This window comes from Phyllobates terribilis, unplaced genomic scaffold (assembly GCF_046119375.1).
Source record: "Phyllobates terribilis strain yellow unplaced genomic scaffold, ASM4611937v1 Scaffold_11__3_contigs__length_659146591, whole genome shotgun sequence".
Lineage (NCBI taxonomy): Eukaryota > Metazoa > Chordata > Amphibia > Anura > Dendrobatidae > Phyllobates > Phyllobates terribilis.
In genome coordinates, this window is record NW_027362771.1 from 630,978,604 (window position 1) to 631,001,563 (window position 22,960).

Sequence of the window (22,960 nt, forward strand, 5' to 3'; positions counted from 1 at the left end):
GCTCTTGTCTCCTTTTTAAACCATGCTGATGCTTCGAGGGCTGACTAGTCATTAGCGAGTGTATTAGGAAACTAGCAGAGAACTTATTGAAAGCTGTGGTGGCAGAGGCAGGTGAGGGATGAGGCAAGTATAATTTATTGCTTTAAAACCTATTTCTGACCTATTTTACTATGATTAGAGATCAGGAGACCTCAGATCATTTAAACAGATTTTTTTCAGGACAATCGGGGACATTTGATTCCTATTGAGAAAAAAAATGATGACAATTAAATTTCCCATGCCAATTTGAATTTTGGCAGATTTACTCATCTCGAATGTCCTCACATTTGTTTTATTGGTGACAACCGCTAATTTCCATAATACAGAGAACAAAATATTTGCTTTGCCATAAATGTAATAGCTGCTTACTTTAAGAGTTGACATGTCAGTATCACAGAAGGATCAGAAGGCAGAATGTGATATTGAGATAATTGAACAAGCATGCTGTGATAGGAGAGCCTATTCTATTCTACCAAATACATGAACTATGATGACATCATAACAGAGCACCATTCTTACAGTTGAGCAAATCTCCCAAAATTGTACTTAGATGGATTGTCACGGGGTCTTCTCCAGTATCACACAGTCAACAGAGCGGGAGATGAGTGAACAATCCCAAGACCTTTATTACATGCAAAACTGAAAGTTCCATAAACAATCCACCACACAGAGGATAAAATAGTCCAAAAACATGAATGCAGTCCATTAACGGGATAAATGCCACTGGAGAATAGACTCCAACAATCCAGCAGACAGAGGATAAAATAGTCCATATGCTTCTCCATATATACTACTCCAGCAGTATTTCCAAGTTTCCTATCCTCTTTGATGTGCTGTCCTCACATCATCATCACATACAGAATTTAACTCCCTCATCTCTTCTGGCTGTAATATTTAAAAGTCCCTCTCCTCATTCACAGGGCAGTGGGGAAAAGTGGCAGGAGCGCAGGTCTCATTGTTTGAGTATTTTATCAATTTGCATGGTTGGTCTTCCATTGCTTTAAAAAATCAACAAGCTAGCCTGGTTCATTATGTCAATAGCATATTAGCAAACAGTATTATTCACTGACCCTGTGCAAGCATAACAGTACAGTAAACTGTGGGAGCTGATATCAGATGAGAAATAACAGCAATTCATCAATTAATAAATATCAACTCATCCTACAAGAGAAGTCAACATTAGAGGGAAAGCACTGAAGGACACAGAGCAACAAGAGTACACTATGAAAATCAGTAAAATATGAATATAGACAAAATCATACCCACATACCATATCACACCATCACAGGTATTTTATTAATTCAGTCGGCAAATTTGATGTACAGCGAATATATTTGATCCAAATTTAATATATTTGACCCAAGTTGAGAACAGGTTTAAAAATATTTTTATTCAGCTATCCCACCTCTGCCCCCTCTCTTAGCTTCTGCCATCTGCTTTCTATCCTATCATTTTTCCATCTGGGTCTTCCAGTCTCTGTGTCCCATTTTGCATGGTTTGTACTTGTCAATAATTTGTGTTCTGCCCCACATGGTAAGGGACCTAGCGAATGGAAGATCCTGCAAAAAAGAAAATATGAAACAGAGCATAAAATAGGCAATCAAGGACTGGCACGTTTAGGCAGTCTGAGCTGCAGGAAAACGTGGCAGTTTCCATTTTTGTCATATACCAATGGAAGAACATTTCCTCCAGCCACGGGGCACCAGCAGCAGTGGCTTTTTATGCCTTTACAGGTGTTGTGCTTGCACATAACACCCTTAGGTGACTGCTACCATCAATTATACCTATCCTTTACCAGACGGAATTGACCTATTTTGTGTGTACTTTTGTCCCTCTCTAGGGGTTCTCTTGCTTATTTTCTTAACCTCTTACCAGCCCTCTATAGTTCTCAAAATAGCATCTAATTCTCATTTTGCTGGATGCACACAAAAAACACAAATGAAAATTAAAAAAAAGCATACACTCTGTAGTAAGCAAATAGTAATAGTATATATAAATAACATAGGGTGTTTAGTTAATATTATTTTGATCAAATAAGCATAAAATACATGGCACTGAGACAAGTTGTACCCAATCTGGATTGTCCTATCTCTAGTATTAAAACCTCACCTTGTCTCAGCCAACCTCAATATAGATGGAGGCAGAGCAGGACACAGGCCCGACTTTTCAGACATCTGCCCATGGGAAGATGAAAGGCCTGGCTCAAAAAAGGCATGCAAAGCAGTTGTTTGTACAAAGTACAAAAAAACTACAGCAAAACCAAATAAATGAGCTCGAACAGAAGTTTCTATATGTGCAATGTGTGGGAGCACGTTCACACTGTGATCGTTTGGCCAAATGGCTGGAGTGTGAATGTGCTCCAAGGTGTTTTCCAGCTTGGTTTTGTTGGATTTGTATAAAGCGAATCACAAAAAAATTCTGATTTTGGTAAACTTGATTTGCTTGTAAATTTGGAGTTTGCCTCAAATTGATTCAATCGTCACAGGCGATATTGAATGGCTAAAAACAGACATACAGACAAGAACAACCAGGTGTAAAATTAACCAGTGCTAAATAAACACACTTACCTCATTTTGGTTTCTCATTGTAATTCCTTTATAGTTTTCCAATTTTTTTCTCTATAGACAGAATTTTTTTTACAGTTTCTTGTGATATTGTCTTCTTTGAAGGATGACATATGACCATGGCATAAAATATCATCACCCATAATGCGGCTTGTAGTGTTTCAGGTCTCGCTTTATACTCTCGGCTTTTAGGGCAAATTAGTCTCCAGTGACTGATAATGGCCTCAGTCATCCTTCTAAAAATTAAACAGATGAAAAATCCAATGAAATCTTTATTTATTATATACATGCTCAGACAATGGGCAGTAATAACAAAGGTATGAAAAAAATTGGTTTTATGACATTTATTTCAAATACAATGACTGATTCTTATGTTTTCTTATGCTCTGATTTTAAAAAAAAATTCTATTTTTAACAATCACGTATGGATTGTTCACAAAGTGCAAGTTGAATTTATGTACCACTAAGATGAACAAGAATACTCTTTTTATAATCAAGAATGTACACAATATTTTATATAAAAATTTATTGAACATACATTCTGCAACTTTATAGGAAATTCATTTTTGCCTCTGTTCCTTTTCTCTTCAAAGCTTCTCTTGATACCTTTTCTAAATTGAAAGCCTGCAGATCTTCTCTGTGAAGCATCCAGCTGTAGTCCACCATCATGTCCAAGTTCCATCTACCTTGGTATAGTCATTCCATCTCATTGATAACGTCATGAAATCTTTCTCCTTGATCTTCGCTATCAGCACCAAAGTTTTCAGGTAAATAGTCCAAATGGGAATGTAAAAAATGTAACTTCATCCGACAACCCAAGGCTTTGAAACATTTCAGCTTTTTCTCCACAATGAACTTAAATTTTGGATCATTGATGTTACCTAGAAATTTCTTCACAACTTATTTAAAATAAATCCCAAGCCCTTTTCTCAAGAGCTTTCATTTTTGTTTCAAACACGTCATCCTTCATGAGTTTTCGAATATCCGGACCCACAAAAATGCCTTCCTTCAGTTTTATTTCAGCCAGTCCCTAAAATTGGGTACACAGGTGCTTCAAAATCTCTCCTTCTATAGGAAGAGCTTTTTCAAACTGCTTCATCAGTCCAAGTTTAATGTGGAGTGGTGGTAGGAGAACTTTAGTGAGATCATGTAAACCCAGAAACTATATTCTTGAGTCCACGTTGCAAAGATGTTCTCATTGACCAACTTTTTTGGCTCCAGTGAGGAGTCCTATCCCGGCTGTCCCATTCACACAAAAAGCATGGGTACTCCATGCATCCTCTTCCTGCCCAAGGTGAAACCAAGAGAATGTTCAAATCACCACATATTCACCATCCTTGATCCTCATAGTTAAGTTTTTTGAGAATAAGTCTAAATTCGCATAGGTTTCCTACAAGTGTACTCCATGCCCTACAGGCACTGAAGCATACTTGCTGCCATTGTGCAGAAGCCAAGCTTACGACTTTTTTTACATGAATCAATAAAGAGTCTCCACTCACTCACATTATTCCCAATGTTAAATTTTTCCATCAGCCCAGGAACATTACGGCAATACACAAGAGCAACGTCTAGACAAAAATATGAATGGAATTCCTTTTCTCTGCTTCTGTACCGCAAAAAAAAGGTACCAGGAGCTAGCAGGTTCTTTTCCTTTAGTCTAGAGCCTAAAAAGTTCTGCAAAATGTTTAGGAAGGTCCAAGTCACTGACTAAATAATTTAATTTGAGCTGTGAAAAAAGCTGTGGATTGTTGGGAATTGCGTGAAAGTCTTCGTCAGAATCCTGCTCTTCATGCTGTGAATCTCCTGAATCAGGTGTACCTTCAAGTTTCTCCGGAGGTGAATGGACAGGTATTCTGGGACCATGAGGCAGAAGGCGAATTGCTGGCAGGAGGTCCGGGTATATTATTTCCTTCTTATTTTTAAGGTTTAATACGTCCACGCTGCATGTACAAAAGTAGCAGTCATCACTATGATTTTGCGGTTCTCTCCAGATCATAGTCATGCCAAAATGAAAGCTCTTTTCCTTCCCTTTAGACAAGTGTCATAGTTCTTCTACACAAACAGAACACAATACATGTGGAACCCACGACTTGTCCTAATCACCTAATTTTACACCAAAGTACGCCTAATACGCCTCTCTAACGAAGTTTGCAATGTTCCTTCATTGTTTCTTCACTACAAAACAACCTCAAATGTAGCAAAAGTTTTCAGGTGAATACAAAACCCCCTTGTAGCCATTTTGATCATGCTGTTTGAAACAGAAGCTTAATCCACAACAACCACTAATTACTGTAAGGAATCATGGTAAGCACACCACCACACTTTTGTGAACTCTATCTAATAAAAATCTGTCTTTGCTGCCCATAACAACCAATCACAGCGCAGATTTTATTTCTTATACTACGGTGGAAAAATAAACGATATTCTATGATTGGATGCCATGGACACCACCACACTCTTTGGAAGGTGGGTTAAGAAAATCTTCTCTGCCCACAGCAGCCAATGGCAACACAGCGTCCATTGATTTCTAACCAATCTAATGACACCAAAATCATCTATCTAAAATCACGCAAATGGGACAAACTGTGGTGCAAGAAAAAACCGATGGCATCAGAGTTTGTGATAATATTGTATGTGATGGAATTTTTTAGTTATTTTTACAGAGTTTAGTGATCAAAAGTATATAAAAATCACCTCTAACTTTTGGAAATAATTTTACCCTTACAGACTTGTGTAATTTATGTATATTGCTTCGACCAGATCCCAGTATTTTGTTATCACAACCTCCTACATTATGAAACACATCACGGTAGGAAAATTTCCATTTTTATGCTTTTGAATTCTTTCTTTGCATCCTAGAGCCAAAACTTTTTTTATTTTTCATTGATATTCTGTAGCTGTGTGAGGGATTGTTTCTTGAAGTAAATTGAATGATAAATCAGCACATTTTTTCTTTATGGCATTCAGTGTGCAGAAAAATGACCTTGCGGAATGATTCTCCAGGTCAGTGCAATTATGGCGAAACAAAAATTATGTTACTTTTTTATTATTATTTGCAAAAAAAACCTGCCTTTTGTAAAACTTAAACTGGTTTATATCTACTTTATCCAAGACCCAACTAAAACTAAACTAAACACCTAGAGAAAAGGTGTATCTGCTGTGGCTCAGCAGATAGAAAAGTTGTACACAAAGCACAGGCTCAAGAGCTTTCACCCAGACACATGAGAACTGTGTCAATCAATGGTTTATTCAATCGATGGTCGAGTCCTGAACAACCCCTTTAACACTTTCTCTTCTATCCTCTGAAATCCCTTAGAGAAGTCAAGCACTTTGTAACATTCCAGGCGGCATGCTGGCATGGCTTACCCTCTCTCACCATGCAAGACCGCCAACTTACCTACCAGTCCAGGTTGTGCACTGTGTTTCTCTGCTTGCTGTGTGCATGTCTCTTGTCTGCTGGTTTAGGGTGGCGGTGCTGTCAATTTCTAATTCTTAAAGTTAGAGTATGCGCAGTCCTAATGCATCCCCAGCCTATTGCTGTGAGTCACTGGATACTTAAATCTACTCCACCCAGTAGGAGGTGCCTGAGCAACACTTTCTTTCAGTGTGTTCTGTGCAACTGAGTTGCCAGGTCCTGTCCTGTATCTTGTCTGTTTCCGCCACCCTGGGGGCTGAGTACCCAGGCCCGTTACCTGTATCTGTGACTTCTAGTTTATTCCTGCCACCCTGGGGACTGAGTACCCAGGCTTATTACCTGTATCTGTGACTTCTAGTCTTTTCCACCACCCAGGGGGCTGTATGCCCAGGCTCGTTCCTGTGTCTCGTTCCAGTGTCAGTTCCTGTCTGAACTGTGTCCTTGCCCGTTGCCTGTTTTTCTTTATGTCCGATCATTCCCTCTTCCTGCAGTGTCTGTACCAGTACCTAAATCCTACTCGTTGTCTCTGTACTTCTGTTTGTGAATTTTGTGTCCACTAGCTACTTCATTGAAAGTACCTTGTGTGTTTCTGGTTCTGTTTGTCCCATTTCCCTGCCTCCATATCTACCTCCTGTGTTTCTAGCTATCTTCCTGTGTTTCCCAGTCTGTTCCATGTAAACAGAGTCCTGTCCTGTCTGCCCAACCTGCGGCTTTGACTGGCTCTGTTCCGCTTCCCCTCCGCACCTGCAGTTCGGCTCCGCTTGTCCTCCGCACATGCGGCTCTGCTCTGCTCCGCTTGTCCTCCGCACCTGCGGCTCTGCTCTGCTCCACTCCACTTGTCCTCCGCACCTGCAGCTCTGCTCTTCTTGTCCTTAGCAACAGTGGCTCTGCTCTGCTTGTCCTCTGCACCTGCGGCTCTGTTCCTGTATCCCAGTCTGTACTGGTCTTTATCCAACCTGTTTTCCTACCTGCCAGTACTGGCATGTCTATATACTAGCTGAGCCTGCCAGTACCCGCCCGTCTGTATACCAGCTGTACCTGCCTGTACCCGCCATTCTGCAAACCAGCCATGCCTGCCTGTACCCGCCTGTCTGCACACCTGCCAGCCTGCATTCCCCGGTGTGGGTCAACAGCTGTGACCAGGGTCTGACCTGGAGTAGCACCTGAGCCACCACTTATGTCCCTCCTTGGACCACGGAGTCGATTAAGCCGCAGTGTGTTCATGTTCGGATCTGCCGAGGCCCCTAGTCAAGCCCCTCCAGGCAGTCCTTCGTTCGTGGCCCAGTGAGACCACGAACCACGCTCACTCCAGTCAGTCCGGGCGTGAGCGTAACACACTTCATCAAGCTAGATATATAGGAAAGATAATTAATAGTGATGAGCGAACACTAAAATCCGCCTCCACCCAGTAGGAGGTGCCTGAGCAACACTTTCTTTTAGTGTGTTCTGTGCAACTGAGTTGCCAGGTCCTGTCCTGTATCTTGTCTGTTACCGCCACCCTCGGGGCTGAGTACCCAGGCCCGTTACCTGGATCTGGGACTTCTAGTCTATTCCTGCCACCCTGGGGGCTGAGTACCCAGGCTTATTACCTGTATCTGTGACTTCTAGTCTTTTCCACCACCCAGGAGGCTGTATGCCAAGGCTCGTTCCTGTGTCTCATTCCAGTGTCAGTTCCTGTCTGAACTGTGTCCTAGCCCGTTACCTGTTTTTCTTTATGTCCGATCATTCCCTTTTCCTGCAGTGTCTGTACCAGTACCTAACTCCTGCTCGTTGTCTCTGTACTTCTGTTTGTGAGTTTTGTGACCACTAGCAACTTAATTGTAAGTACCTTGTGTGTATCTGGTTCTGCTTGTCTAATTTCCCTGCCTCCATATCTACCTCCTGTGTTTCTAGTTATCTTCCTGTGTTTCCCAGTCTGTTCCATGTGAACAGAGCCCTGTCTTGTCTGCCTGCACCTGCGGCTTTGCTCCGCTCTGTTCCGCTTTCCCTCTGCACCTGCAGCTCTGCTCTGCTTGTCCTCAGCACCTGCGGCTCTGCTCTGCTCCGCTTGTCCTCCGCACCTGTGGCTCTGTTCCTCTATCCCAGTCTGTTCTGGTCCCTATCCAACCTGTTTTCCTACTTGCCAGAACCGGCCTGTCTGTATACCAGCTGAGCCTGCCAGTACCCGCCCGTCTGTATACCAGCTGTACCTGCCTGTACCCGCCATTCTGAATACCAGTCATGCCTTCCTGTACCCGCCTGTCTGCATACGAGCCAAAGCTGCCCATTCCTGCATTTCCCGGTGTGGGTCAACAACTGTGACCAGGGTCTGACCTGGAGTAGGACCTGGACCACCTCGCACGTCCCTCCTTGGACAACGGAGTCGATTAAGCCGCAGTGTGTTCGTGGTCGGATCTGGCGAGGCCCCTAGTCACGCCCCTCCAGGCAGTCCTTGGTTCTTGGCCCAGTGGGACCACTAACCACTCTCACGCCAGTTAGTCCAGGCGTCAGCGTAACGCCCCCTGAGGAAGTACGGAAACACGTGTCGGGACCTCCCCTGGCACTGCTGGTCACCTGTTTAATTTCTCTAAGTATGTCTTAGTTAACCCTTTCCATGTGATGTTTGTACTTTTTATGGGTTGCTGAAAAAACCTCTGATGGTTGTTTATACTGTGATTTGTTATAGGTCACTTGATCTATGTTATTTAACTTTTTCTGCACACATTGTCTGTGACTTATGGATTGTATGGGTTGGACTATGTGACCTATTATAGGTCCAATGTGAATTTGATACCAGCTGTGTCTCTATCTATCTCCTGCTTCCTCACATGCCCATGTTATTTATACCTATGTGTTATTTCTTAAAAAATACATAAATAAAGCATTTATCTCTTTTAGTCAACATATGTTTTTTTAATTCTGTTATTTTGGGATTTGAAAATACCTATGGTTTCTCTGGTTTATATACTGTTTCCTACCTGCCAGTACCGGCCTGTCTGTATACCAGCTGAGCCTGCCAGTACCCGCCCATCTGTATACCAGCTGTACCTGCCTGTACCTGCCATTCTGCATACCAGCCGTGCCTGCCTGTATCCAACCTGTCTGCATACCAGCCAAACCTGCCCGTTCCTGCATTCCCCAGTGTTGGTCAACAGCTGTGACCAGGGTCTGACCTGGAGTAGCACCTGGGCCACCTCCCACGTCCCTCCTTGGACCACGGAGTCGATTAAGCCGCCATGTGTTCGTGGTTGGATCTGGCAAGGCCCCTAGTCACGCCCCTCCAGGCAGTCCTTGGTTCATGGCCCAGTGGGACCACTAACCATGCTCACGCCAGTCAGTCCTGGTGTGAGCGTAACACACTTGATCAAGCTAGATATATAGGAAAGATAATTAATAGTGATGAGTGAACACTAAAATGCTTGGGTGCTCATTGCTCAGTTCGAGCAAATCATAATGCTCGGATACTCGACCCGAGCAACGTGCCCAATGTAAGTCAATGGGAAAATCGAGCATTTTTCCACTCCCCCTCCCCCCGGTTTTCTGGGGGGGGCCTAAAAATTGGTCAAATCAATATAAACAGTGCTCAAATGACATGGGAACATCATGGCAAAGACCCCTGGAAGCATCTCTGACTTTAAGGTCACTGCTGTTAACAGTGTTGTCAGAGTATTATGCCACTTTTACGGACTCAAAATAAAACATACAAAAATTAAGCCAAAATGGATTTTCCTGGAAAAAACGTTAAAGGAGATTCTATCCAGGATAATGACTTGTAGATAAGGTAAAAAACCCCAACAGAAATGATCCGCCACACCTTGGGCTATGTTCACAAGCAGCAATGTTGATGCATTTTTTCACTTTTGCTTTGCTTTCAACGGTGAAAAATACATTCACCAGTAAATGTCATTTTAAAATTTACAACTTTATCTGCCCATGTGGTGTTTCAGTAATGATCAGACACATTCTGTTTCATTTATGAAGGAGGGACTCTGAAAGTCACAAAGCCTATTTTTATGGGGCCATCACACAGCCCTTTCTATTGTTAAAGGGCCAGCAGTCGGCCCTCACTGTTGTTAGAGGGCCATGAGCTGGCTATGCTTTGTTTTTCCCTTTATTAAGGAGCAGGTTCCCTATACTGTTATTGCATATGCAGTGACTGCAAGGCCTGCCCAAAATTTAGAAAAACCAGAATAAACCTTTAAAGAGACATAGAGGAGGGCCTCGATTTAACCCTCCGTCACATACAATATCGGTTCTAACGAGTTCACATACAATGTGACTGTCAGGCGCAGGCTAGAAAAATACCTATAATATCTAATGTTTGCAATTTCAGTGCTCTAAAAGTGATCAGTGACCTTCATAGGGATGTAATAAAAGAGACTACACATAATCAGGTGCAAAAAAAAACCATTTACTTAACGTAAAACTAATAACTCTGAAATACAAACATTTCAAAACTCCCGCCAAATAGTCCCCAGTTCGACTCTGTCAAAAAACTCTACAAAGAAAATTTATGGAAACAAACTTAATTTTAAGGTACCTTAAGTACTATTAGATCCTGAAGTTTCCCCAGAAAAATTACACTTGCAGAGCAAAGAGCAAGAATTACACATCACCTTGAGTGGTGTACATTAGATGTCCTTTTTTGTACATAACTGAATATAGTCAATCCACAATTCATAAGTCCCCAAAATAGTAACAGCACTCCAGGCATCAATTTTCAAGGTCCCTCAGACTGGTGTAAAATCATCAGCAGTAAAGTTATTCCTTAGGATTAGTCCCTTCGTCCCTTAGTCCCTTAGGGACGAAGGGACTAATCCTAAGGAATAACTTTACTGCTGATGATTTTACACCAGTCTGAGGGACCTTGAAAATTGATGCCTGGAGTGCTGTTACTATTTTGGGGAGTTATGAATTGTGGATTGACTATATTCAGTTATGTACAAAAAAGGACATCTAATGTACACCACTCAAGGCACCGTGTGAATCTCAGATGGACTAGAGATTAAGATAAGTTTATTACTATTTCTTATTTGGTCTTACACATTTCTACCTATTCCAGTGGGTTGGGACGAAGGGTTTAATTATAACCTTCTTTGCGGATGACTTTACACCAGTCTGAGGAATTTTATAATATTTATGTCTGGAATATTGCTATTATAGCTTTGGGAAATTTTGCATTGTGGATTGACTACATTTAGTTATTGTACTAAAGGCCAACTAATTGATATCATTTATGGCATCGCTTGAATCTTAGTTTGATTGGGGATGAAAATATTCTTAATATTTTTTTCGGACTTGCTCTGACTGGTACACATTTCTATCTATTTATAATAGTGGGCTACTGTAAATCAAAAACCTTCTATTTGTGCAACTATATCTATTTTTGCCCACTCCCCACTGATATGGTATTGTTGTAATTTTTTATATTGAGCATGTCAATTATGACATGAATAGTCTACAATTGGTCCATTTATATGTATGTGTGTGGCATCTTTTGACTGTGTAGGGATACCTAGGGAAAGGAGAGGGACAGCCTCCGAGGAGCGGGGACACCATCTGAACCTTAGGGTGAAAAACACTCCGCTGTTAGGTAGGGAGAGCAATCCTATTAGGTGCTATTCAGGGCAAGTTTGTCTGAATTAATTGCTAATTTCATATTATATTCTCCTTACATGGTATCCTGTCTTTGAGATAGATGTGTAGTTTTTTCTCACTTGTACTAAAGAGTACACTTTTAAGGATAATTATTAAAAGTTAATTTTTATTGGGTATTTTTTCTGTCTATGGTTCTCTGGTAAATATATATACCCTATTACCAATTTAGTTTGGTGAATATTTTTCTGGTTCTACTTTAGGTTTTGAGAAACCACTGAACCAATGGGTTGAGCACATGGGCCAGGCATCGTACATGTGCGAGCTCACCTAGCTTCAGAGACGCCACCAGGTTAAAGTCATTGTCACACATGATCATGCCTGGCTGTAGGTTCAGCGGTGACAGCTACAGATCTGCCTGCTCTTTTCCAGCTGTCAACAACTCTGCAGCGGTGTGCAGTTTGTCATCTAAGCATATTAGCTTTATAACATACCTGGTGGCGGGCTTGCATGGTGCACCATCTCTCACTATGCAAGATCGCAAACTTGATCTTCAGTCCAGTCTGCTAGCCTGGCTTCTATTCATGCTGTCTGCTTGTCTCTATTCTGACTGCTTAGGGTGGCGGCCCGGGTACTTCCTGTTTCTTGTAGCTGCTTTGGCACACCCCTAATGCATCCCCAGCCTATTGTGGTCTGTCACTTGATATTTAAACCAGCTCCACCTTGGAGCTGATGCCTGAGCAACTCTTATCCTCAGAGGGCTTCTTGCCCCTGATGTGCCAGGTCCTGTTCTGTTTTTCCTGCCTGTCCACCTTCCTGGAGGCTGTATTCCCAGGCCTGTCTGAACACGCTCCTAGCCTGTTCGTTCCGCCTTCTGGGGACCGCATACCCAGACCTGTTATCTGTGTCTTCTAACCTGTTTGTCCACGATTCAGGGGGGCCGCATACCCAGACCCGCTCCTGTATCTCTCTGCAGTGTCAGTTCCTGTCTGAACACTCAGTTCCTGTCTGAACACTCTCCTAGCCTGTTACCTGTTTTTCTCTATGTCCGTACCTTCCCTTTTTCTGCAGAGTCTGAACCTGCACCTAGCTCCTACTCGTTGTCGCTGTACTTCCGTTTGTGAGTTTAGAGTCCACTTGCTACTTCATTGCAAGTATCTTGTGTGTATTCGGTTGTACCTTTCCCTTCCAGTCTGTTCCCTGTGAACTGAGCCCTGTCCCCTCTGCTCTGCCTTGCTCACCACTCCGGCGGTTTCTCTCTGCTCTGCCTTGCTCACCGCCCCGGCGGTTCCTGCCTGCTGTGCCTTGCTCACCGCTCCGGCGGTTCCTGCCTGCTCTGCCTTGCTCACCGCTTCGGCGGTTCCTGCCTGCTCTGCCTTGCTCACCGCTCCGGCGGTTCCTGCCTGCTCTGCCTTGCTCACCGCTCCGGTGATTTCTGCCTGCTCTGCCTTACTCACCGCTCCTCCGGCGGCACCTGACTGCTCTGCCTTGCTCACCGCTCCGGTGGTTCCTGCCTGCTCTGCCTTGCTCACGGCTCCGGCGGTACCTCTCTGCTCCGCCTTGCCCGCCGCTCCAGCAGTTCCTCTATGCTCTGCTTGTCAACCGCATTTGCGGTTCTGTTCCTGAATCCCAGTCTGTACTGGACCCTATCCAGCCTGTGCTCCAACCTGCTAGTACCTCCCCATCTGCACGCCAGCCGTACTTGTCAGTACCCTCCTGTTTGCATACCAGCCGTGCCTGCCAGTATCCTCCTGTCTACACTCCAGCCATGCCTGCCAATACCCACTTGTCAGTGTGCCAGCCTAACCTGCCTGTTCCTGTATTCCCCGGTGTGAGTCAACAGCCGTGTCCGGGGTCTGGCCTGGAGTAGCACCTGGTGCCACTGCTCAGTTCATCCCTGGTGCACGGCGTCGTTAGCCGTCGGATCGGGTTGTTACTTAGTTACGCCCCTCCAAGCACTCTCCGGCTCATGGCACAGTGGAATCACTAAATAACACACACGCCAGTCAGCCCGGGCGTGTGCATAACAAGCTTCAGCAGTGCTTGTTGACGATTGGGTGAGGCAGTGCTGCAGTGCTTCCAACCTCCAACTAATTATTATTATTATTATTTATTTATATAGCACCATTGATTCCATGGTGCTGCACATAAAAAGGGGTTACATACCAAATACAGATATCACTTACAGTAAACATACTAAAAATGATAGACTGGTACAGAGGGAAGAGGACCTTGCCCTTGTGGGCTTACATTCTACAGGAATGGGGAAGGAAACAGTAGGTAGGGGGGTTGCAATGGCTCCGGTGTTGTTGCAGTGGCATCAAGCAAGGTCATGACAGGCTTTAAGCTTGTTTGGCAAGATGAGTTTTCAGGTTTTGTCTGAAAGGATCCAAATGTAGAGACTAATCAGACATGTTAAGGCACAGAATTACATAGGAAGGGGGATATTCAGGAGTAATCTTGGAGCCGATTTGGTAAGGAACGAATAAATGTGGAGGAGAGGAGGTCTTGGGAGGACCGTAGATTATGTAAGGTAATATATCGGGAGATTAGCTCAGAGATGTATGGAGGAGAAAGGTTATTGGTGGCTTTGTAGGTCAGTGTTAGTAATTTGAACTGGATACGCTGGGCAATTGGGAGCCAGTGAAGGGATTTGCAAAGGGGGGGTAGCGGAGGAGTAGTGAGGCGAGAGATGAACTATTTGAGCAGCCGAGTAAAGGATGGACTGAAAGGATGCGAGAGTGTTAGCAGGTAGGCCACAGAGGAGGGTGTTGCAGTAATTGAGGCAGGAGATGGTGATGGCATGCACAAGCAGATTAGTAGATTGAGGGTTGAGGAAAGGACGGATTATGGAAATATTTTTGAGCTGGAGGCGACATGAGTTGGCGAGAGCTTGGCTTGGATGTGGTGTTTGAAGAACAGGGCAGAGTCAAGGGTTACTCCGAGGCAGCAGATTGCCAGTACAGGGGAAAGCGTGATGTCATTTAATGTGATAGAAATATCAGGTGGGGAAGATATGGGGGAAAATGATGAGTTCACTTTTGTTCACATTGAGCTTGAGGAAGCGAGAGGAGAAGAAGGATGATATGCCTGATAGACACACTGGGATTCTGGACAGCTGAGAGGTGACATCTGGGCCAGAGAGGTAGAACCTGGTGTTATCAGCGTACAGATGGTATTGGAAGCCATGGGATTTTATGAGCTGTCCAAGGCCAAGGGTATATATTGAGAAGAGTAGAGGTCCTAGGACAGAGCCTTGAGGGACTCCAACAGAGAGGGGGTGGGATGAGGAAGTAATGTGGGAGTGGGAGATGCTAAATGTAAAGTTCTAAAGGTATGAGGAGATCCAATATAGGGCAAGGTCTTTGATGCCAAAGGAAGAGAGGATCTGAAGTAGGAGGCAGTGGTCAACTGTGTTGAAGGCAGAGGACAGATCAAGAAGAAGGAGTACAGAGAATTGTCCATTAGCTTTGGCTGTAAGTAAGTCATTAGTAATTTTAGTAAGGGCAGATTCGGTGGAATGGTGGGGGTGGAAGCCAGGTTGTTGGTGGTTGAAGAGAGAGTTAGATGAGAAGTGAAAGGAAAGTTCAGCGTGAACATGTTGATCAAAGAGTTTGGAGGCAAATGGGAGCAGATATATGAAGCATAGCTGGACAAGGCGGTTGGGTTGAGAGGTGGCTTTTTGAGGATGGGCATGATTGTGGCATATTTTAAGGCATAGGGGAAGGTACCAGAAGCTAGTGATAGGTTGTAGAGATGGGTTAGGGATGGGATGAGTGTAGGGTTGAATGGTCAAGAAAACAAAGGGGTTGTGGTGGTTGGACAGTGAAGACTTGCCTTGTTTGGTCAATCTTGTTTTTGAAGTGTGTGGAAAACTCCTCAGCAGAAATAACGGATGTCGGAGGGGGCAGTGCCGGGCAGAGGAAAGAGTTTCCGTTTTTTTCAGAGATGGAGGCTGAGGAGGAGGAGGTGCTGAAGCTGTAGAATGTGGGGGCAATCCTGATTTACCCAAGGCCCGCAATCCTTGGCGTCGGGAGGACGTGTTCCATCCTAGGATCCCACTGGGTCCTGGCTTCCACTATATTAACCCAGTGTGTCGTTACCGAGATGTACCATCCCTGGCCACAAGCACTTGTCAATGTGTCTATAGTTAGGTGGACCTTCCCTGTAACTGCGTTGTTGAGGGTACGGGTAATGTTTTGGGACACGTGCTTGTGTAATGCGGGGACGGCACAATGGGAGAAATAGTGGCAGCTGGGGACCAGGGACCGAAGGACGGCAGCCGCCATCAAGTTGCGGAAAGATTCCATATCCAAAAGCCTAAAAGGCAACATTTCAAGTGCAAGCATTCGAGAAATGTGTGAGTTTAGTAGTTTGGCCTGGGGGACGTTGGTTGCATATTTGCGCTTGCATTCAAAGGACTGGTGGAGAGACAGCTGAACGCTGCACTGGGACAAGGATGTGGATGCTGAAGGTGATGGTTGCAAGTGTGCAATGACAGGTGCAGGGCGAGAGGCATCTTTGCCTGTGCCATGGACAGGGGATTGGCATGCGCGCACAACAGCTGAGCATCCAGTGATGTCACACAGACACTGTTTCTGGACCCTGGAATTCGGCCCAACTAATCGGGTGCTTTGCTGCCATGTGCCTGAGCATACTTGTGGTGGTCAGGGAGGTAGTTTTGCTGCCCATACTGATTCTGGCATGGCAGAGGGTGCAAAAGTCCTTTCTGGGGCTATCTGGTCAATCTTTTAAAAAAAGCCAGACTCTGGAAGAGATAACAATTTTACTGGCAACTTTCCTCTTGTTGATGTTCTGGGGACAGTTGCCCACCATTTCACATCACTGATTGTTTCTGCCTGTTGTGGTGCTACGCCTCCCTCCCCCTGTGTTCTGCTGTCTTTGCTATGCATGTCACCTTGCCAGGTTGAGTCAGTGACTTCATCGTCCACCACCTCATCTTCCACGTATGCACCCTGGGCCTCCTACTGACTTTGTGGCAATTGTGTCTCATCATCATCATCCACCTCTTGCCACAGTTTCCCACCATTGCCTTCATGTGACAATGGCTGCTCAAATATTTGGGCATCGCTACATGCAATTTCTTCTTACCCTTCTTGAATCGAGCCGGGTGAAAATATAGAATCTATAAATGGAAAAGTGAACAGCTCTTTGGAGTGTCCAAGTGTGGGATCAGTTGTCTCCAGGCACTAGGCATGATGGGAGAAAGGAGGATCAGGATGAGGAATATATGGCCCAGACTCACGGCTACTGACATTTGACCATGTGGATGACAGGGTGGTGGTGGTGGCAAACTGACTGGAAGCATTATCTGCTATCCAACCAACAACCTTTTCACACTGCTCTGGCTTGAAGACTAGTGTTCAGCAGCCACTTAGCAATTGGGACAGGAAGGTAGTTTGACATGATGTGGGTGCTTTTTGTGCTCCCTCAGCAGGCACAGTTTCATCTTGCCCACAGTCTCGGCCTCTATGTGCACTATCACCATCACGTCCACTTCCCCATTCCTTGCCACGAGCCTTGATCATTTTAAATGGAGTGTAATATTTGGCCCGCTCCACAAAATATCTGTATCATTACCTCAGTAATATGGGATCACGTGTAACTGTAAGAGGGTGTATAGAGTTATGTGTGTTGGTGATGACTGTGAGTAGAGGCCACACCTGTAACGATGACATCTGACCATTAGATGTCAGTGACACTCACTGTTGATCTAAATTTTATTAAGTGTTAATAAAACAACACTTGAATAATTTTATGAATGCTGCGATGCAAATAATAGACGAACTGTGCAGTGAAAATGCAATTTTACTGCTTGAGTTATAAAATCTTTCATTGCATCATTGCTCTGCCGCTCAAGCTTAGGATGGATAAAGTTTGTTTGGTTGAGAGGGGTTGAATTGCCAGGGAGACAGAGCTAAGACGTGACGAGCGTGGTCTGGGAGCTCCTGGTGGATGAGAAATAAAGGAAGGTCCAGAGCAGGCAAGCCTGGCTCCCCCTTGGAGTGCAGCGGTTTCGTGCTCCTGTGATTGGTGATGTCTGGGACAATAATCCTCTATTTCTGTTCGGTGAAGAGAGCGGGGAAGTTCAACAGTGGGATCATATTGAAAAGAGCCGGCCTTCTTGTGAAGTGTGACATGGCGCCCGCGGAGGGTAAAGCACCCTATGTTTTAAACAAGGATGAGGTACCTCATGTTCTTCTTCTTATTTTAAATTCTCCCTGACTGGTACAACGAGTTAGTTAGGGTCAGCTAGGTGTTGAGACCATTCTAAATGACTAGTCTCTATGGGACGGTGTCAGTGAGGCACGAACTGTGGTCATCTTGTCAACGACTGTTGATAGCGCGGTGCGAAGTTCAGAAAGGCCACAGTCCATGGTGAAGCTCCCAAGGCACCCACCTGTCTGGATTGAATTTCCGGCAGAGCATGCTAATCAAATGAATTTGCTTTCATCTGTGGTCTTGTAAATGGGAACTGAATATGGTTGTTTATTTTATATGTTATTCTTGTTAGGTGAACTTGGGTTGTAATCCGCCTAGCTGTACACCTGAGTTGGATCATATTGGGATCCCAGAAAGTTTATTGATTGGAAATAGTATTAAGATTGTGAACCAGGAGAAAAGACACATATTACGGCTTCCCCTCAGGAACTAGCCCTGTTTAAGTCCGGACACATTTAGGGAAGAGGGGTGGCATTTTTGGCCCATGGGAAGACATCCCCTTAGTGGGACCAGGGATATGTGGCTGCTTTCAAGTTCCAAAAAAGTCACAATTATTACCGCAGTTATATGGGATCATGTCTGATGACCACGGTTTTAGAAAGTGACCTTACAGATGTGGCATTGGTCAGCGACCAAGTGTGAATAGGTTCAACAACACATAGCTCGCTGACTTTAGATGGAGTATATTTGTCATGCTCCACAAAATGTCTGTATTATTACCGCAGTAATATGGGATTACCTGTGATGACCATGGTTTTAGCCAGTGGCTTTGTAGTATAGTATTGGTCAGTGAACAAGTATGAATGGGTTCAACAAAACACAGCTGGCTGACTTTAAATAGAGGGTAATATTTGGCACGCTCCAAAAAATGTCACACTTATTACTGCAGTAATATGGGATCACGTGTTATGACCACTGTTTTAGGAAGTGGCTTAAAAGATGTGGTATTGGTCAGCAACCAAGTGTGAATAGGTTCAACAAAACACAGCTGGCTCACTTTAAATGGAGTGTAATATTTTGCATGCTCCATTAAATGTCTGTATTATTACCGCAGTAATATGGGATCCCGTCTGATGATGGAAAAGTTTCTCTGCTTCCACAATACAGTAATGTGAATAAAAAAAAAAAAGTCTGTCTGTATTGTGCTAGCAAGCAAATGGAGCATTAAAATGGTGGACTGTATTGCTTTTTAAGCAAATAATCAGGATTTCTGTAACAGCAGCAGCATATAGAACGTACAATGGACCCGATTGTGCTGTATACAGTGTCCACAAACCCTGCCTGCCTTACTCCTGCTATCACCAGTAATATATGCAGCTGGATTACTGCTCAGTAGGACTGTTAGTACAGATGGATATATATATTGCTGTGGAATACCTATATCTAACTATTAACTTGCAAATTCTGTCCCTCAATCAGCAGCACCACCTCTCCTTACTCTGCCTGATTCCGGAGTGACTGTGACGAGCATGGCGGTGCCAGGTCTTATATAGACCTGATGATGCTATGCAGCCAGCCAATCACTGAAATGCCACAACCAACATGGCAACGACATTACAGTGAGTGGCAGGCGATCTCTCCATGTTAATTGGCTGTTTAAAGAGCACCAAACATGCGGGGCGGGGACTCGAGCTACCAGTCGAGCATCCTAGAAATACTCGCCGAGTGCCGAGCATCTCGAGCATTGAGCGGGGACTGGATGCATTTCTAGATACCAGGCAGATTTCAGCATATACTTAAAAATAAAATAAAATAGTAGGTTGATACAGGGATTTATTCTGACTGCTGGTTTCAGAGTCGGGAGGGAATTTTTCCTCACGTGAAGATTGGCTAAATCATTTGGGGTTTTTGCCCTCCTCTGGATCAACTTTAGCATTTACAGAACTAACAGGTCGAACTTGATGGACTCAAGTCTTTATTCGGCTTTACAAACTATGTTACTATGTTACTATGTTACTATACCACATTTTGCAGATTACAAGAAGTACTCCAAATTTTAGGATGAAAATAGGAAAAATGTTTTTTTTTAAGAAAATGATGGTGCGTCTCACAGTCCGCTTTTATGGTATCTTATCAGTGGGTGACTGTGGTGGAATGGGGTCCCAGGAGGCAAGGGCACTGCTGCAGGAAGCAGGCGGCAGTAGGCAATGCTGCGAACCCAGGGCTGGGAGGAGAGGGTGATTGGCAGTGGGAGGCTGCGTAGGCTCCAGACTTTCGGAAAATGTTGGGAGTCCCTTCACTTCCCATCCTTTTCACTGCAGTGGACTTCGGGAAAATGACCGGTGGAGGCAATGTAATCACCAGATCTCGTTTTATGCCACGTAAGCACTGCATCCAATCAGCGGCTAGTAATGGGCGGCACTTCTCACTCTTTCTTCAAATGTTCAGCTGAAGAAAATAGCAGCCCATTGGCTTTATTGTTTAGGTGGCATAAAAATGTCACTAGAGGCCCGGAAATCCCGGAGGTGACGTCCCTGGAAAAGTTTCAGTTAAGCACTTATTATATTTATTTTACCTGGGGAATAAAGTGTTTAAGAAGTGGTTGTCCAAGTGGTGGACAACACTAATAAGTTAACAGAATTAACCATTTCCAAAATAAATGCAACAAACTAGACTTTTAAACCTTTATGACTTGTATGAAAATATTAACACTTTACTTCTTCTATGAAACACTGTAAATAATAAAAAAAAACATCAGGTTACATGCAACGGTCCTGTTAATTAGAATAGGGGTGCCGCTGGTGGAAAAGATCTGTCATGTAGTCATAAATGTGAAGTCTGTGGCACCATTTCACAATTTATCAATACTGGATGAGAAATTGCTACGATCGTTATCTACAGGAAGTTGATCCAAATAAAGGAGGTACAGCATACAAACTGTATTTTTTAAATTAAAGGGCATATTCAAGAAGTTATCATCTATTTGTAACATAGGTGATATCTTCTAGTCTGGTATGAGTAATAAAACTAAGCCCACATTCTAGTGATTGCTGGGGGTCTTAGAGGTTGAATCCTGACGAATCTAGAAATTATCGGCCTATAATCCACAACACAGTTTAATTTAGAAGCTGACAAAAAGAATGTATGTAATCCTATAAGGATCTTTCCAACACAATATGAGAATATTCATTATATTTTATTAATAATTATACACAATTTTACAAAAATGCTAATAATTTGCAGACAAGTACATACATGAACATAGATGGATCCAAACAGGAAAACTCAGAATTGTCTCTAAAAAATACCCTAAAAGCAATATTAAAACCTCGATGTCCACCATAAATATCCTACAAAGACATACTCAGACCAATTTTTAATGTTACAAGATATCATAAGAGAGGAAGTATGATGGAAAGCCATGGGTTTTTATAGAATATCCGATAGTAACTACTTTATGAATAAAAGTGATAGTCTCTAGGCTGTGAGTCACAAAGCTGATCCCTCATTCTCGTGATCAATGTGGGTCTTCACAGTTGAATCCTGACTGATCTAGAAATTATTGCTTATGTAACAGATAGACAATAACCTCTTGTAACTGAAGTACCCCTTTAAGTCAAGCTTTTAAGTAGCTCATCAATTCATTAGCTGATAAACTTTTATTTTACAATCCTTAGTACCTATGTTAAGGTTGTGGATGTTAACATTGATCTACAATTTAGCTTTTTCATGAATAATACAAACAAAATTATAATTTTGCAATGAGAAATGATAGAGTGAGAAATGTTGGCGATTAGTTTCCCGAGAGCCTTCTTAATATCTCTATTATTCAGACTATAAATGATGGGATTAAGAAGAGGGGTTAATACAGTGTAGAAGAGGGATAGTAATGTCTTTGCATTTTGCTGATGTGGAAATATGTAGATGATAATAATTGATCCATAGAATAAGGACACCACAGTCAAGTGGGCACTACAGGTGGAGAAGGTCTTCTGTCTCCCGGTCACAGTCGGGATCTTTAGTATGGATGAGATAATGTACACATAGGAAACCATGATAACAGTAAGAGGACAAACAGCAAGAAGAATAGACAAAACTAAACTTTCCATCTTGATTATAAAAGTATCTGAACAGGAAAGCTCCAGTAAAGGTTGTAAGTCACAAAAGAAATGGTCAATGACATTTGGTCCACAGAAATCCAAATAACTTACTGTAAAAAAAAAAATTAACATAGTTGTTAAAATTATCAACCAGGACATAAGAAGCATTCTCAGACAAAATTTGAGATCCATTAATGAGGTGTAATGTAGAGGGTGACAGATGGCCTGGTACCGGTCATAGGACATGACGGTCAGGAGAACACATTCCAAGCCTACAGAGACCGTGGAAAAATAAAATTGTATCAAACAGCCAATAAAAGACAAAGATCTTCCTTCATAAAACAGAATGTGAAGCATGTTGGGTTCGATGGTGGTGGTGAGAAGAATATCTGACAAAGAAAGTTGTGTGAGGAAGAAGTACATGGGAGAGTGGAGCGATCGGCTGGAGGACACCACCAGAATGATGAGGAGGTTTCCACATATTGTCACACAGTACATAATTAGAAGCAAAACAAAAAAAGAAAAATTTAACCTTTGAACATTTTGAAATCCCAACAGCAGAACTTCAGTCACTTTGCTACAATTGTGAGGCTGCATATTCATGGAGGAGACTTTCTTATAAACTCTACCGGGAAATAAAGAGGACATATTAGAGCGAAGAAAGAGATTCTTCTCGGTGTCGGCAGCCGGTGAAAATCAGCTCTACAGGAACGCTTACTTGCATCATTTTTGTCTATTCTAATCAATGTATCATTTTCTCGTGAACAAAAAAGTGTTCATGGTTTAAAGTATACATGCTTTTATAGCAGCATGAAATTACACTAATAATTACTGAACATTTCATATTCTTAATTGATGTACACAAAGCTCGGCAGGGGAGGATTCCCAGTGGGAGATTGGACTATAAGGAGATAGTTATAAAAGAAAAAAAAATGAAATAATTTGTATTAGTTAAATAATAAATATAAAGATTTCTTGAAACATTATTAACCCTCAAGGTCGTTGTCATATTTGGCATTATACACACAACCCTTTAATTTAAATCTGACATGTGTCATTTTACATGGTTAAAACATTGGAAAGCT

General features: G+C 43.1%; 1 protein-coding gene across 1 annotated transcript; it reads right to left on the bottom strand.

Annotated features, from left to right (window-relative positions):
• Window positions 1–3,299: 3,299 nt before the first annotated feature.
• On the bottom strand, window positions 3,300–22,478 carry LOC141167500 (olfactory receptor 10A3-like). Its single transcript, XM_073654899.1, has 3 exons — window positions 21,557–22,478; window positions 17,402–17,424; window positions 3,300–3,458 (listed from the first exon to the last, which is right to left on the bottom strand). Exons 1-3 carry the CDS (start codon window positions 22,476–22,478, stop codon window positions 3,300–3,302), a joined length of 1,104 nt encoding a protein of 367 aa, XP_073511000.1.
• Between the last annotated feature and the right edge of the window lie 482 nt (window positions 22,479–22,960).